General features: G+C 42.3%; 1 protein-coding gene across 2 annotated transcripts in view; it reads left to right on the top strand.

Annotated features, from left to right (window-relative positions):
• Positions 1 to 17,247, top strand: part of RGS22 (regulator of G protein signaling 22) — a 119,687-nt gene that overhangs the window by 35,130 nt on the left and 67,310 nt on the right. Inside the window, exons 10-14 of one of the 2 annotated variants that reach the window (XM_070748112.1) lie at positions 211 to 372; positions 2,299 to 2,479; positions 4,862 to 5,022; positions 8,168 to 8,273; positions 11,548 to 11,673. In XM_070748112.1, coding sequence (XP_070604213.1) covers positions 211 to 372; positions 2,299 to 2,479; positions 4,862 to 5,022; positions 8,168 to 8,273; positions 11,548 to 11,673 — 736 coding nt within the window. The remainder of the gene's footprint in view (positions 1 to 210; positions 373 to 2,298; positions 2,480 to 4,861; positions 5,023 to 8,167; positions 8,274 to 11,547; positions 11,674 to 17,247) is intronic. The other variant, XM_070748113.1, reaches the window with a different exon arrangement.

The following is a 17,247-nucleotide window of genomic DNA, read 5'->3' as shown; positions in this document are numbered from 1 at the left end:
TTGTAAATCAAGGACTGCCTGTAGTTGTTGATAATCCCAACTCAGCTTTTTGGAAAGGACCAGGATGAGAAGATAATTGTGAAGATAAATGTTCTAAATCCTGGCCTGTCATTTGTGAGGAAAGATGGAAAGAGCTTTAGAGTCTTTTTCTAAATTATTTCCCAGTGTTTATCTGTGCATATATTATGTTAATATTTTCCTTGATTCAAGACAGCTTGATCGGATGAAAAAATTATACCTGTCAAGCAATGGAGATTATTACCTGACTTTTGAAGTTCTGTTCAAACTCAACCTGGTGGACGGCGATCAATGGAATGTGCATAATTTAAAAGGCATCCAGTCTGAAGTAGTGAAACCTTTGCTTCTTTACTGGTAAAAGGATGAAATATTGGTATATTTCATTAAATTTAATTGCTTTTTGTGAGCACTGGAGCTGTTGTGATTTGGATGGCGTACGAATTGAAATTATATTCTGCCAACCATTTGTTCTGCAAACCTTTTGTTCTTAAAAGGACCACTTAATCTGGGCAGAAGAGGACAATACTTTATGATGAGATAAGGAATCTATTCATGATGGTTATGATTATTACCTATAAAGCCCTACATAGCTTAGGACCAGACTACTTATGGGACCGTCTCCTGCTGCATACCGTCCAGTGAGCGATTATTGCCCACAGAGTTGGCCGTCTCCAGGTCCCGTCAACTAAGCAGTGTCGGTTGGCAGGCCCGCGGGGGGAGGGTCTTCTCTGTGGCAGCCCCGGCTTCTTGGAGCCAACTACCCCACCCTACTGGCTTTCCAAAAGGCCTTGAAAACCTGGCTCTGTCGGCAGACCTGGAAGCCATGAGAACTCTCACCTCTTAACTCCGACCCAGATATGATTTGATTGGGATGTTGGATGGTATGTTTGCATGGATACGATTGACGTGTTTTATTATTATAATGTTGTAAAGTATTTTTATTTATTTTATTTATTGTTAGAGTTGAAAGGGACCATGCAGGTCATCAAGTCCAACCCCCTGCCTGAGCAGGAATCCTAAAACACCCCAGCCAAATGGCAGTCCAATCTCCTCTTGAAAGTGTCCAGAGTTGGGGAGTTCACAACCTCCGCAAGCAGGTTGTTCCACTGGTTGATCGCTCTGACCGTCAGGAAGTTCTTCCTTACTTCTAGGTTGAATCTCTCCTTGGTCAGCTTCCAGCCGTTGTTCCTTGTCCGGCCCTCTGGTGCACTTGAGAATAGAGTGGCCCCCTCCTCTCTGTGGCAACCCCTCATATACCTATATACAGCTATCATGTCCCCTCTGGCCCTCCTTTTCTCTAGGCTATCCATGCCCAGTTTCCGCAATCTCTCTTCGTAAGTCTTGGTTTCAAGTCCCCTAATCATTTTGGTTGCTCTTTTCTGCACCTTCTCCAGAGTTTCAATGTCTCTTTTGAAGTTTATTTATTACATTGTTTTTATTATTTTACTGTTGTAAGCCACCCTGAGTCCTTCGGGAGTGAGTGGCATCCAAATCCAAACAAACAAACAAGTAAACAAACAAATAAATGATAGTGGATGCTTAACTGATACAGCCAAAGGAAAATGATTCAGGAAAAACCAAGTAGGAACAGGTGTAATTTAATTAAACATTCCTAAAGACAATCTAAGAACAGAATAATAGAATAAATAAAATTTAAGATCTAGCCGTCCTGAGCCCGTGGGGAGAAGGGTAGCCTATAAATCTAATAAAATAAATAAAATAACCACGTTACATCAACATTACATCCATGTTACATCAACGCTTCGCACGCTGCATTGGCTCTCCATAGGTTTCTGGACACAATTCAAGGTGTTGGTTATTATCTTTAAAGCCCTACAACTCTTAGGACCAGATTATGTACAGGACCGCATCCTGCCATATACTTCCCAGCGGCCGGTTAGGGCCCACAGAGTTGGTCTTCTCATGGTTCCTTCAGCCAGGCAATGCCGACTGGCGGGACCATGTGGGAGGGCCTTCTCTGTGGCGGCTCTGGAATCAACTCCCCCCCTGAGATCCCCACGATCCCCACCCTCTTGCCCTTCCGAACGGAGGTAAAAACATGGCTTTTCCAGCAAGCCTTGAGCCAGTGGACAGTTGCATCTTGTCCTGGCTGAATGGCTGAATGTTTTAATGAAGGGTTCTTAAAATTGTTTCATTGTTTTTTAAATTGCTGTTTTTATATTGCTGTTGGCCACCCAGAGTCCGTAAGGAGTTGGGCGGCCTAGAAATCGCATTAGTAAAATAATAAATAAATAAATAACCAGCACTTTTTCTTCTCAGGGGTCCCCGCTTTTGTGTAACTCATAAAGCTACCATTCAGGCCATGGTTACCAAGCTGAAAACCTGGCACGCTCGGCAACAGAAACCACGACTCGATGTGGATCCTTTCCCACAGATGGTGTCCCTGCTACCACTCAGGCCGAAATCTTGCATGCCAAAAATAGCAGTTCCATGTTATCAGGTATTGCTTGTTACATTAAACCTTGGCCAAAGTAAAAGGGTCTGTCTTACCGACATACAGGGTGCGTTCCAAAAGTAATGCAATTATTTTTTTTAAAAGTAATTTATTGAACAGATTTGCACAAACACTTAAAATTCTTCAAAGTACTGTCCTTGGGCCTCTACACATTTTTTTCCAGCAACTCTGCCATGACCGGTACGCGCCCTGGAAGGCGTCTTTGGGGACTTCTCGCACAGTCTTCATCATAATAATAATTAATAATAATTTATTAGATTTGTATGCCGCCCCTCTCCGAAGACTCGGGGCGGCTCACAACACGATAAAAACAGTATTATACAGGCACAAATCTAATATTTAAACAACCCTAAAAACCCTATCATAATTAAAAACCAAACAGCACATACATACCAAACATAAATTATAATAAGCTTGGGGGAAAGGTGTCTCAAATCCCCCATGCCTGGCGGTATAGGTGGGTCTTAAGTAGTTTACGGAAGACAAGGAGGGTGGGAGCAGTTCTAATCTCCGGGGGGAGTTGATTCCAGAGGGCTGGGACCGCCACAGAGAAGGCTCTTCCCCTGGGGCCCACCAACAATCAGCCGATTGGATCTCTTGTATGGATGAAAATAGAAGTTCCTGGCTAAACACCAGGTGCCAACGCTGCCCCACCCCCCCAGAGTCCTGACGTCACCCCAGCAGACTTCTTTTTGTTCCCAGCCCTGAAAGGAACCCATTTTTCATACATAGAAGAGATCCAATCAGCCGTGATGAAGACCTTGCAAGATGTTCCCAAAGACACCTTCCAGGGCACATACCGGTTATGGCAGAGTCGCTAGAAAAATTGTGTAGAGGCCCAAGGACAGTACTTTGAAGGATTTTAAGTGTTTGTGCAAATCTGTTCAATAAATTACTTTAAAAAAATAATTGCATTACTTTTGGAACACACCCTGTAAGAAGCATCGAAGGAAAGAGTGTATGATTATGAAAGGCTGGGTTTATGAGTAAGAATCAGCGTAGTCTGCTTAGTTATATAATGTCGTGTTGGAATATAGCCCTTAACCTAACTGACACTACAATTTTGGTTGTAAGTCATGGCAGTCATTAAGTGGACCGCCATCAGGTGGGGATTGCTGCTACTGCCACTATCGGTGTGCTGTGCAAGCAGCTTCAGGTCATTGAGGTATACTTACGGTAATTCTTCCAAACAAAACTATTCTCTATTTCAGAAAAAGTTCTATTTGCATTACATTCATAGAATTAAAGGTGACTTCCGAGGTGGGTAAAATGAGGATCCAGATTGTTGGGGGCAAGAGGATGATTCTGTAAACTGCTTAGAGAGGGCTGTAAGAACACTATGAAGCGGTATATAAGTCTAAGTGCTATAGTGCTATAGATTCGATCTGCCAAATTGCAGGCAGCCAGCAGTCAGCAGAAATAGCCTGCAGTACTGCATTCTAACCACTGCGGCACTGGGGATTTAGAACATAGGTTCTTCTTGAACAAGAGCTTCTGCTGTTTTAGTCCAACCTACACTTTGAAAAATGTAAATTCCTCTGAACTGGAAGAACACTTTTTTAAAATTTTGGTATAACACTAAAATTACCTTTTAAGTAACATGTGAATAATTATCAAAATGAAGTATCTAATACGATACAGAGTACAGTGATCCCTTGATTTTCGCGATCTCATTCTTCGCGAAACGCTATATCGCGATTTTTCCCACCCGATGACGTCACTCTCTTCCTTCCTTTCTCATCTTTCTTTCTCTCTCTCTTTCTCTATCTTGCTTCTTCCTCTCTCACACTCTCTTCCTCCCTCTCTCATCTCTTTCTTTCCTTCTCTCTCTTTCTCTATCTCTCCCCCTCTTGCTGGCGGGTGGCGGGCGGCGGGCGGGCGGGCGGGCGAGCGGGGTTTCCCCTTTGCGTGGGCGGCGGGGAAACCCCGATCTTCGTCTGCTCGCTGCTGCTGCGCTACCGAGCAGATCAGCTGCTGGGCGGCCGCAGCAGCAGCGAGCAGACGAAGATCGGGGTTTCCCCGCCGCCCACGCAAAGGGGAAACCCCGATCTTCGTCTGCTCGCTGCTGCTGCGCTACCGAGCAGATCAGCTGCTGGGCGGCCGAAGGAACCTTCCCTGGGTCTTCCCCGCCGCCCACGCAAACTCCACCATCTGCGGATGCGTGGCCATGAAAAAAAGGGCGCGCATGCGCAGATGGTGTTTTTACTTCCGCAACCCTACATCACGAAAAATCGATTATCGCGAGGGGTCTTGGAACGGAACCCTCGCGATAATCGAGGGATCACTGTACATCAAATGAAAATAGACAGGAAGAAGCAAGAATTATTTCTCAGATGCTTTCACTCCTTTCCATCCCTTTTTTATTAGAGAGGAGAAACTGGATTAACCCAGACTTTTTCGAAAGGAGCGGTGACGGATATCTGCCCCCAAAGGTCTCCCAGGCTGCTATCTGCAATTCTACCTCAAAGTCAAAGCTCTGTTCAGGAAAGTCCTTATGACTTAATTAGGTTAGAAAATATTAGGCCAAGGTAAGAACTGAAATGCTCATGTATAATGTGGTATCATGCAATGTTCTAATAGAAGGAGGCCATTCTTCTATGAACAGATTAACAGAGTTGTAAGGGACCTTAGAGATTGTAGAGGTGAAAATAAGGAAAAAAGTATTCCGCACCAAATTGTGTAGTAATAGAAACATAGAAGATTGACAGCAGAAAAAGACCTCATGGTCCATCTAGTCTGCCCTTTTACTATTTCCTGTGTTTTATCTTAGGATGGATATATGTTTATCCCAGGCATGTTTAAATTCAATTACTGTGGATTTACCAACCATGTCTGCTGGAAGTTTGTTCCAAGCATCTACTACTCTTTCAGTAAAATAATATTTTTTCACGTTGCTTCTGATCTTTCCCCCAACTAACCTCAGATTGTGCCCCCTTGTTCTTGTGTTCACTTTCTTATTAAAAACCCTTCCCTCCTAAACCTTATTTAACCCTTTAACATATTTAAATATTTCAATCATATCCCCCTTTTCCCTTCTGTCCTCCAGACTATAAAGATTGAGTTCATAAAGTCTTTTGTGATAAGTTTTATGCTTAAGACCTTCCACCATTTTTGTAGCCCGTCTTATTGATATTTTATAATTTCATTTTTTGCTTATTATTATTTTGTGTATGTACCAAAAAGAGAAAAAAAATAAATATATTTTGATTGTTATTAAAGTCTTTCCTGATCGGTTTTATGCTTAAGGCCTTCCACCATTTTTGTAAGCCGTCTTTGGACCCGTTCAGTTTTATCAATATCTTTTTGTAGGTGAGGTCTCCTGAACTGAACACAGTACAGTGATCCCTCAAGTTTCGCGATCTCAATCTTCGCGAAACGCTATATCGCGATTTTTTAAAAAAAATAATTTTAAAAAAAACCACTTCCGGGTTTGGCTTCGGGAGTCAGCTGGGAAGCGGCGCGGCTGTTTTAAAAGGTCGCAGCCGGCCTGGGGGGCTTCCCAGCACCCCCCCGAACCCCCAACCCGGGTTCGGGGGGGTGCTGGGAAGCCCCCCAGGCCGGCTGCGACCTTTTAAAACAGCCGCGCCGCTTCCCAGCTGAGTCCTGAAGCCAAACGCCAAAGGTGAACTTCCGCGTTTGGCTTCAGGACTCAGCTGGGAAGCGGCGCAGCTGTTTTAAAAGGTCGCAGCCGGCCTGGGGGGCTTCCCAGCACCCCCCCGAACCCCCAACCTGGGTTTGGGGGGGGTGCTGGGAAGCCCCCCAGGCCGGCTGCGACCTTTTAAAACAGCCGCGCCGCTTCCCAGCTGAGTCCTGAAGCCAAACGCCAAAGGCGAACTTCCGCGTTTGGCTTCAGGACTCAGCTGGGAAGCGGCACGGCTGTTTTAAAAGGTCGCAGCCGGCCTTGGGGGCTTCCCAGCACCCCCCCAAACCCCCAACCTGGGTCTTCCCGGCCGCCCACGCAAAGGGGAAACCCCGGCTCCTCGCTGATGCCCGCCGCTCGCCTGCCCGCCAGCAAGAGGGGGAAGACCCAGGGAAGGTTCCTTCGGCCGCCCAGCAGCTGATCTGCTCGGTAGCGCAGCAGCAGCGAGGAGCCGAATCGGGGTTTCCCCTTTGCGTGGGCGGCGGGGAACGCAAACTCCACCATCTACGCATGCGCGGCCATAGAAAAAAGGGCGCGCATGCGCAGATGGTGTTTTACTTCCGCAACCCTACATCGCGAAAAATCGATTATTGCGAGGGGTCTTGGAACGGAACCCTCGCGATAATAGAGGGATCACTGTATTCCAAATGTGGTCTCACCAGTGCTCTATACAGCGGGATCACAATCTCCCTCTTCCTGCTTGTTATACCTCTAGCTATGCAGCCAAGCTTTCTACTTGCTTTCCCTACTGCCTGACTGCACTGCTCACTCATTTTGAGACTGTCAGAAATTACTACCCCTAAATCCTTCTCTTCTGAAGTTTTTGCTAACACAGAACTGCCAATACAACACTCAGACTGAGGATTCCTTTTCCCCAAGTGCATTATTTTACACTTGGAAACATTACTCTTTAATATATTATTTAATAAAATACCAGTGTAGCAGAATACTTTTTGCAACCATGTACAGTACACTTTTTACAAACTTCAAACTTGAAAGCCCTGAGACTTGTGTACTTCAACTCCCAGAATTTCTCCTCCAGTCATGCTAGATGGGGTAATTAGAAGACAAAAACAGCCCCATTTTTGTGAAAAGCTGGCCGATTTTTTTGCAAAATTTGGTTGTGCAAAGTCTCTGGAAAGCCTCCAGGGAGCTCCTGGGTGCTGGGGGAAGGCAAAAATGCCCCAATTTTTATGAAAAATGAGCCAATTTTGCCATTCCCTAGCACCCAGGAGCTCTCTGCAGGTGGGACTGGGCCTTCGGGACAGCAAAAATGGCTGCATTTGATGTATAAGACGCACCAACATTGCCACCCTCTTTTAGGGGGGGAAAGGTACGTCTTATACTCTGAAAAATATGGTAATAGCTTTGCAATTGTTTGTAGTTACAATAGAGCCCCCCCCCCTGAAAAAACAGTGATCTGTTTCCAAAGTTCCAACAGATAGCTCCGCCCCGAGAGTCACATGACTGCTGAGCGCCTGCATTTATGGCCTTTTGTCACGTCCTGGAGTTATTTGATTGCAATTGGTTTTGCTAAAAACTGGCATTTGCTTCTGGTTTTCAGCAAAAAACCGCTCCATAGCAAATAATGGGTTTGCTTAATGATTGCATTCAATTTGTGTAACCGCGACTGTTGCAAGAAAAGACTGTAAAATGGAATTATGAATTCGCTACACCTTCCTACTATTGAATAAGTTGCTCAGCTACTAATGAATGCATGCATTATTATTTTTGAGTACTCTGAACTTGCAAAAATCCATGCATATGCAGATGCTGGTGTTATTTTCTACCCATTAAAAATAGAATAGTTTCTTTATTCACGAGACAAAGTGTCTCATCACAAAGAGGATGCATACAAAAGGTTTAAGCAATAGATTAAAGAATTAAATCTCTATATATTTTCTTATTACTTTGAAGCAGTTAAAAGTGATGGAACTGATTATTCGGGTGCAGAATCGACAGCACTAACCACGGTTTAATTTCTCTGATTACCCTCAAGGTCCTTTTGTGCCTATTTGTTTTTCATTGTGTAGGCCCACAACAGCGTGCAGCACTGTATCTCAGATGACACTTGGTGATAGAATGGATTACCTGAAACCACAGCTAGAACGAAAATACACCTATGCAGATATGATCCCCGTGAGTACCATTGAGTGCCATGAACTGTGGCATTAAATGTCTTCTCTGTGAAGAGGCAGAATTCTTCTTTTTTTTTTTAAATTGATATCTAAATAAGAACTATTTTTTGGGTGGCAGAGAACTGACCGTAATTCTACTTACTCTACTTACGAACTTAATTCGTTCCGTGACCAGATTCTTAAGTAGAAAAGTTTGTAAGAAAAAGCAATTTTTCCCATAGGAATCAATGTAAAAGCAAATAATGCGTGCAATTGGGGAACCACAGGGAGGGTGGAGGCCCCGTTTCCTCCCAGGAGATTCCTAGAGAGGCCCCATGGAGGCTTCTCCCCATCTTTTCGTGTCCTGTTTCCTTTCAGGAGATTCCTAGAGAGGCCCCATGGAGGCTTCTCCCCATCTTTTCGTGTCCTGTTTCCTTTCAGGAGATTCCTAGAGAGGCCCCATGGAGGCTTCTCCCCACCTTTTCATGTCCTGTTTCCTTTCAGGAGATTCCTAGAGAGGCCCAACAGAAGCTTCTCCCCACCTTTTCCTGTCCTGTTTCCTTTCAGGAGATTCCTAGAGAAGCCCCACAGAGGCTTATCCCTGCCTTTTCCATCCCTTTTTCCTCCCAGGAGATTCCTAGAGAGGCCCCATGGAGGCTTCTCCCTGCCTTTTCTGGTTACAGGTTCAGAGACTCAGGTTTGTAAGTGGAAAATGGTTGTTGAGAAGAGGCAAAAAAATATTGAACCCCCGGTTCTTATCTAGAAAAGTTCTTAAGTAGAGGCATTCTCAGGTAGAGGTACCACTGTATTCTGTGACCATCGAGAAAGGGCAAATGAAAACTAATATGTTCATATATTTGGGGCAGCAACAAATAAAAACAAATGCAAAACTTATAAAAGGTATGCAGGTACATCTGCTTTCTTCTTGTAACATTTTTCTGTTCCAGTGATGGCAAACCTTTTTTGGTCCATGTGCCAAAAGGGGTGTGTATGGGTGTGCTAGCATGCGTTCACCTGACCACACCCCTTCTCTCCCCCCTGCATGTGCATCCCCCTGTGCTGCCCCCCCCTGTGCATGCGCACACGCCTTCCTGAAGCCTAGTAGGCAGTGGTGGGTTTCTATTGGTGTGGTCCAGAATGCTGCATTGGTAGGAACCCACTGGTGCAATTTTTGGGCAATTTTCCCCTGGCATCTTCGTGTCTGAACTGACAGCAACCGGCCACTGATGTAGCATGGGAGACACCTATACCCATTAATGGGCTCCTAGGGGTACGGTCAGGAATGCAGAACCGGTAGAAAAAAATTGTATTTTTTTTCTTTTTTCCCCCTTCTGGGAATGTTTTTCCCATCGCAGTAAATGTAGTAAAGAAAATGTATAATTTTAGAAGAGCTCTCTCTCTCTCTCTCTCTCTGTACATACACATACAGTTTATATAGTACATCATGTATATTTTTGTGTGCCTGTATGTAATATGTATGTACATATATGGCATATATACATAGAATTAAAGAGTATATTTTGGACATTCAATAATAGTAAATTGTATGTCTTTGAGGGAAATTGTATGTCTTTGAGGCAAGGTGAGACCAGCCACCCTAACCCTAACCCTAACCCAAACCCTTGATGTGACATCAGCTTGGCCACGTTTAAGCCAGTCACATGACTTTTAAGACACTCCCAGTCACATGATAGTCAAGTCACTCCCACTGGGTCACATGTCCGGCAAGCCACACTCACAAAATAAGCCACACCCACAGTGTGGTAGTAAATTTTTTGGCAGCCCTTCACTGCCTATACCTAAAGAGGACCAATAAAAATGAAACTAGTTATTGTTTCATTTTAAACCTTGATGTATAATTACCACACCTCTTACTAATTTCTGAGCAACTTCCAATCAAGAATTAAAACAATATATAAAACATGTAGTGCCTCATATTGGTGTGTAGCTAATATAATAGGTAACTGCAAAATTTCTTGCCTTTTTATAAAAATGGCATAGTAATGCTGAAATAAACTTGCAGTGGAGCATATACACGTCTATTTGTTAATCCTTTCCTTTCTTAACGAATTAATTTTTTCCAGACAAATGTTATTCTCAATTCATCCATGTTTGTCTCCAAAGGCTGAAAAATTCATTCTTTTTGCCTTCAAATTGAATATTGCTATCTAAAATTTAGTACCACTCTAGACTGAATCTGTCACCAGACTCAAATCTCTGATGAATATTTGATTAAAATTTAGCAGGTCTATTAAGAACGAGCAGATATCAAAAATGCATCTAACTATCTATGATTAGTTAACTGTTGCAGCTAAAACCATAATCCACTTGACATATGTCAAGAATGGTTAAGGAACAAGCTACACAAAATGAACACAATGGCCATTTTTTAATTTTTATTTTTAAATGAGACTCTGCTGCTACAAGTTCCTTTTAACAAAACAGCAAATCTGATAAATTACAGCATCTTCCAGGGTCCCTTCATTAATAATTATTACAAAGAAAGGAAAAGGTCAACTAACTATAACCGTAGCATCAGTAGAAAAAGTGCCATCACCCACATGGTGTTTTATAGCAATCAAAATTTTTACCAGTCAATGACTATTTCAGCTTCAATCGCAACAACACAAGAGCACGCAACAGATTCAAACTTAATATTAACCGCTCCAAACTTGACTGTAAAAAATATGACTTCAGTAACCGAGTTGTCGAAGCGTGGAACTCTTTACCTGACTCAGTAGTGTCAACCCCTAACCCCAAACATTTTCCCTTAGACTATCTACGATTGACCTTTCCAGGTTCCTTAGAGGTCAGTAAGGGGCGTGCATAAGTGCACCAGTGTGCCTTTCGTCCCCTGTCCAATTGTCTCTCCTTATCTCATTTATCTTTTCTTCCTTTCAAATATGTTCTTCTATACTTTTATATCTTTTCTTCTATTCTTTTCTTTACTTATATTATTACATATCTTTTTCTTCAATGTGTATTATGTATTGGACAAAATAAATAAATAAATAAAATAAATAAAATAAATAAAATAAAAAGGGAAAAATCGTTACTAGGAAGAAAATGTGGAAAGTAAGTGGGAAACAGACAAATTTAACACCCTACTGTATAAGAAATGGGGGAATGGGAAAAGAAACTTACGAAGCTTGTAATAAAAACAACAAAGTAAATTTGACACCTGATTGTGCTTTTCTCTCAAAAATAAATAAATAATAACAGTAGCTACAAAGTCAATTTTACCCAAGACACAATGAAACTGCAGTATCTTGATGAATTGTTGCTCTGTTATTCAGGGTAAAATCGACCCAGATTTTTCCGAACTTGGAAGTTCTAAAATGGAAAGAATGCTGCAATCTCTTTACTTGGAGAACAGAGCAGGCTACGTCTTCACTGACTTCTGTGAGAAATCAGGAGATATGGTAAGAAGAAATTCTTATTGGTGGATTTCTTGGTTGGATTGTTGTTGATAACTTGGAGTCTTCCCACAGCTTTAAGGGAAGAAAAAAAAGGCTTGTAAAAATCAAAAGAGTAATTGGCCAAAGTTCAAATTATATGCTTCAAAGAAGACTGATTTCAAAATCTAGAGTTTTGATCATTTAATTACATCTGAATATTAGTATTTTAAATGAACATGCTGGCTGAAGCTTATGGAGTGTTTAGTCTACTACAGTGTTAGTTTTCCATTGTGAGAATTAAAACATTTGAATAAGTGGTGCAGTCTTGCTTTAGTTTAATTATCATTTCAGCTTCATAGGGCTTTGGATTATCTGTTGTAGCTCTTATAATCAGCATACTTACAGTAATTCTTCCAAACAAAACTATTCTCTATTTCAAAAAAAGTTCTATTTCACCAGAAGAGCCCTTCACTCCTCCACTCAAAACAGAATACCCTACGAAAATAGACTAACTATCCTGGGTCTTGAAAGCTTAGAACTGCGGTGCCTAAAACACGATTTAAGTATTGCCCACAAGATCATATGCTGCAATATCCTTCCGGTCAATGACTACTTCAGCTTCAACCGCAACAACACAAGAGCATGCAACAGATTCAAACTTAATATTAACCGCTCTAAACTTGACTGTAAAAAACATGACTTTAACAATCGAGTTGTCGAAGCGTGGAACTCATTACTGGACTCAATAGTGTCAACCCCCAACCCCCATCATTTCTCCCTTAGACTATCCACGATTGACCTCTCCAAGTTTCTAAGAGGCCAGTAAGGGGCGTACATAAGTGCACTGGTGTGCCTAACGTTCCCTGTCCAATTGTCTTTCCTTATCTCATATATCATATATATTCTCTCCCTCTCATATATTTCTCTTCTTTTTTACATACTATCTTTATATATATTACTCAATGTCTATTCTCTTCCATATGTATTGTGTATTGGACAAAGAATAAATAAATAAATAAATAAATAATTAAATACATAAATAAATAAAGAAATAAAATAAATTTGCAGTACTGTACAGTACATTCATAGAATTAAAGGTGACTTTAACAATGTAGAATCACTTTTCTTCTTGAAATCTATGTAGTAAATTCTGACTTTAGGGTGAACATAGCTGTTCAATTTTAACTAAATGGATATAAATATATGCCTGTACCTTCAGAAGAAAGATGCTTCAAGGAATAACAGTGTTTCTGTGGGGGCCTGCTGTCTATTTTAAAGTAGATCCCATACTATTTCAATCCTAAACATAATTATTTGAAAGTGTAATTTCACTGGATTTCACCCCATTTATTTTACTGGATCTTATTTCCAACATAATATTTAGAAAATGTCAGAAATGCTTATCTTATCTATAGGTGTTCTCAAATGACACCTATTGAAAATTATGGGACATTTACAGGTAAAAGATTTTCAGTGTTTTAACCCTGAGTATGTTTACTTGGAAACATAATTTATTAAAGCTGAATGTATTTCTCGCATACAAACATAGTCCATATGTTTGTATATAAGAGGAGAGCAGGTCTTAAATATTAAATTATATGCTTTTAAAGTAATTATGTATGTTTATTGTTTTTAGTTTAGGATCACGATACAGTGGTACCTCTGCCTAAGAATGCTTCTACTTAAGAACTTTTCTAGATAAGAACTGGGTGTTCAACATTTTTTGCCTCTTCTTAATAACCAAATTCCCAGGAAATTTGAGAGTGGCATAAAGGCCTGGCCAGTTTCCTGCCATTCCCCCTGGGATTACTCTCTGTGGCGCAGTGTATGGGAGGCAGCCTCGTGACGGGTGTATGGGAGGCGAGTGCTCCTCCTCGCCACTCAGAGTCACTCTTTTTTTTTTAAAGCCTTAAAGTTTTGGATTTTTTTGATTCCCCTCCCCTTTTTCCTTTGACAGCGACTGTCCTCCTCCTCTTCTTCCTCCTCCCACCCAAATTCCGAGCTTTTATTTCTTTCCTAATGGATTTGCACACATTATTTGCTTTTACATTGATTCCTATGGGAAAAATTGCTTCTACTTACAAACTTTTCTACTTAAGAACCTGGTCACGGAATGAATTAAGTTCTTAAGTAGAGGTACCACTGTATATGAATTATTTCAACTCACTGCAGATCCATGATGGTGAACCTATGTCTCGTGTGCCACAGGTGGCATGCAGAGCCCTCTCTGCAGGCATATGAGCTGTCACCCCAGTTCAGTTCTATCGCACCTCCCAAGGGCCAGCTGGTTTTCGGGTCTCTGCCATGCATGTGAAGTGGGGCACATGTGGGAAACACACGCATGCATGGCAGGGCGCACACATGCTTGTGGGAGTTCACAGGCGCATGTGTGGGATGCATACAGTGGGGTCACACGCAGGGGTGGGCAGCAGACAGGATGGGGTGGAATGCAGCTCCACCGGCAGAAATGAAGCTGTGTGCACAGCTCCAGCTGATTGGCGGCAATCACTTCCTGAATTACCGGTCTCGACTCAGCTCTTCTTTTTTTCCCTGCTGCTGCTGTTGCGTCTGTGCTCCTTGCTTTTTTCCTCTTTCCTCCTTCCTGGCCTTGGACAAGTTTCCCTCTCTCTTGCCCGGCTCCCCTCCAGCCTCACATGGCCACCTCCCACCTGAGGGGCAAGCAGAAGGCATGGGTGGAAACAGTGCTGGCAGCATTTATGCTTCTGGCAGCACCCATTCACCTAGCTACCCAGCCTGAGGCGGGGGGCGACCCAGGAAGGAGAGCGTGGGAAACGCGAAGCAAATTGTACCCCAGCGAGTGACACTGGTAAGGTTGTAAGTTGAGGACTTAGCAATAAGGTAAGTTGAACGATGATGATCGTTCAAGCCATTCCCACCTGGTCACATGGCCGGCAAACCGCTCCTACCCAGTCACATGAGCATTAAGCCACACCCACAAAATAAGCCACACACACAGTGTGGCAGTAAAAATTTTGGCTGCCCATTACTGGTCACAAGTACTACATGCATGGGAGGCGGGCACGGGGAGCTGATACACACTTTGCATTATGGGGAGGTGTTTTGGGCACTCAGCACCAAAAAGTTTAGCCATCAGTGCTGTAGGTTCAATAAAATTATATATAGTCTAGTCCAATTTATATGATCAAAACTTGTGTTATGTCAGCTGGCTGGTTCAGCATTTTAAAATAGTAGTTTTAAAAATAGTTTTTGAAAAAAAGAAGAAAGGAGCTATTGAACTAACAAGATTCATAAGGTGTTTTTCCTCCTCTGAAAACACTTAGCTCTGAGGAATACTTTAATAAAACATAGCTGAAGAATATTTCATAAAAATGTGCTGGTATGTTGGTCAGGATAATAATATCAGCAATTGTGAAAAAAATGCTGTCAAGGCATAAATTTTAGATGAACAGTTGCTCTAATTCCATCCCAATATGTTTAAACTTTGCAACTGACACTAACAATTTAATTACCAATTATACTGTATGCAACATGTACAATAAAATATACAGAATTTATTTCAGTTACTATATCTTCATACATTGCTGTCATTCTGCCAGGATCAAAAATACTACTCAAACTGTCCTAAATTAAATAAGATTTATAATTAATCTCAAGGAACTAAATGTCCTTTGGTATTCTACCAGATCTCCTACTCTTTTGCTCTCAACCATCTGAATTTACTTTAAAACTCATCCAAGACTGATTTTAGCTTCTTTTTTTAACTCAGACGGATCTGGTTTGGAGATTAGAACCCAGTGACAGAGACCAGGTGCATGGTTACAGTTGTGGTTGGCTCTGGCTCAGCTCCTGCCCCAAGGAATGTGGAGGTGGATGCAGAGGAAACATCAACATGTCATAGGGCTGTTTTATTGCTGAGAGAGGCAGGTAGTGCAGTTTCCTCGGACAAAGAAGAAGGTGGGGGAGACTTGGAAGAGGGGGGCTTGGCACACAGCCCAGGAAGCCAAACTCCATTATCTTCGGTTGATTCGGATGAGGAGGTATTAGACCCACGCATGCGCAGAATTATGCATAGAAGAGACCAATTGCAGAAATATTACAGGAGATAAGAGAAGCCACCTGTGTTTGGGTGTGGCTCCAGTAATTAGAGCTGCCGATATAAATAGCAGCGTGTTGGTTTGGCCGTTGTGGAAGATTATCTGATTGCTGTTCTTCAGGACTGTGCCTTGCTGTTTGTTGATTTTTCACAACTTTGAAACCAAAGCAGGGCAAAATGTGTGTGTGTTTCACTTCGTGGAAGAAGAAGGGCTGTGACGGTTCTTCACAGCTGCTAGCTAAGTACTTAAAGACTGATTAAGGGGATTGTACAGACTATCAGGTTGTTTTGGGATGAGTGCTCACAAAAGAGGTGCTTTGTTTCTTTTGAATTTTTGTGATAAAGAACATTGTTTTTGAGCTTTCAAGCGTGTGTGTCTGAAATTTGTACCCTTGAATTTTTGGGAGACTCTTACCATAGAGACAGGCAGAACAGTTACTAGACAATAGATCTCCAATGAAGCTTGCTTCTAACTACCCTTTCAAACCTATATATCAGTCCACATTGATTTCCCATCTTCACAAAAACAAAAGAGAATAAATTGCTAATGTTCCCTTATGATTCGGCACTCGTTCTAGTAGCAAATTTCCAGTGCTTTCCTACCTTCTAATGATGTTGTCCTAGGTATTCAGCATTTGAGCTCCTTTTGCTTTATCAAGCCAACATGCTACTATGCACTGAAACAAACGTTCTCCTGCGATTTGTCTTTTCTCCTGATCTTTTAAACATAGCAGCATTTGTGAAGTGTTTCTGAAACAGGATTTGCTGCCTTAAAATAGCAGACCCATCCATGGATACAATATAATTGGCAAGTATTCTATCACTGAAATCATCACTGTGTACAGGGATACCTTGTCTTACAAACTTAATTGGTTCCGGGACGAGGTTCTTAAGGTGAAAAGTTTGTAAGACGAAACAATGTTTCCCATAGGAATCAATGGAAAAGCAATTAATGCGTGCAAGCCCAAAATTCACCTCTTTTGCCAGCCGAAGCACCCGTTTTTGCACTGCTGGGATTCCCCTGAGGCTCCCCTCCATGGGAAACCCCACCTCCGGACCTCTGTGTTTTTGCGATGCTGCGATTTCGCTGAGGCTTCCCTTGCTGGGAAACCCCACCTCCGGACTTCCGTTGCCAGAGAAGCACCTGTTTTTGCGCTGCTGGGATTCTCCTGCAGCATCACAAAAACACACAAGTCGGGAGGTGGGGTTTCCATGGAGGGGAGCTTCAGGGGAATCCCAGCAGCACAAAAACGGGTGCTCCACTGGCAACGGAAGTCTGGAGGTGGGGCATCCCAGCGGTGGCAGTGGGTTTGTAAGGTGAAAATAGTTTGTAAAAAGAGGCAAAAAAATCTTAAACCCCGGGTTTGTATCTCGAAAAGTTTGTATGATGAGGCATTTGTAAGATGAGGTATCACTGTACTTTTGCCTAGAACAGTGATGGAAAACCTATTTTTTCATCGAGTGCTGAAAGAGCATGCTTTCGCGCATGTGCAAGTGCCCACACCTATAATTTAATGCCTGGG

The sequence above is a fragment of the Erythrolamprus reginae genome, chromosome 3 (assembly GCF_031021105.1).
Source record: "Erythrolamprus reginae isolate rEryReg1 chromosome 3, rEryReg1.hap1, whole genome shotgun sequence".
NCBI lineage: Eukaryota > Metazoa > Chordata > Lepidosauria > Squamata > Dipsadidae > Erythrolamprus > Erythrolamprus reginae.
The sequence above is the reverse complement of the archived record's forward strand: the minus strand, read 5'-3'. Positions and strand labels throughout refer to the sequence as shown.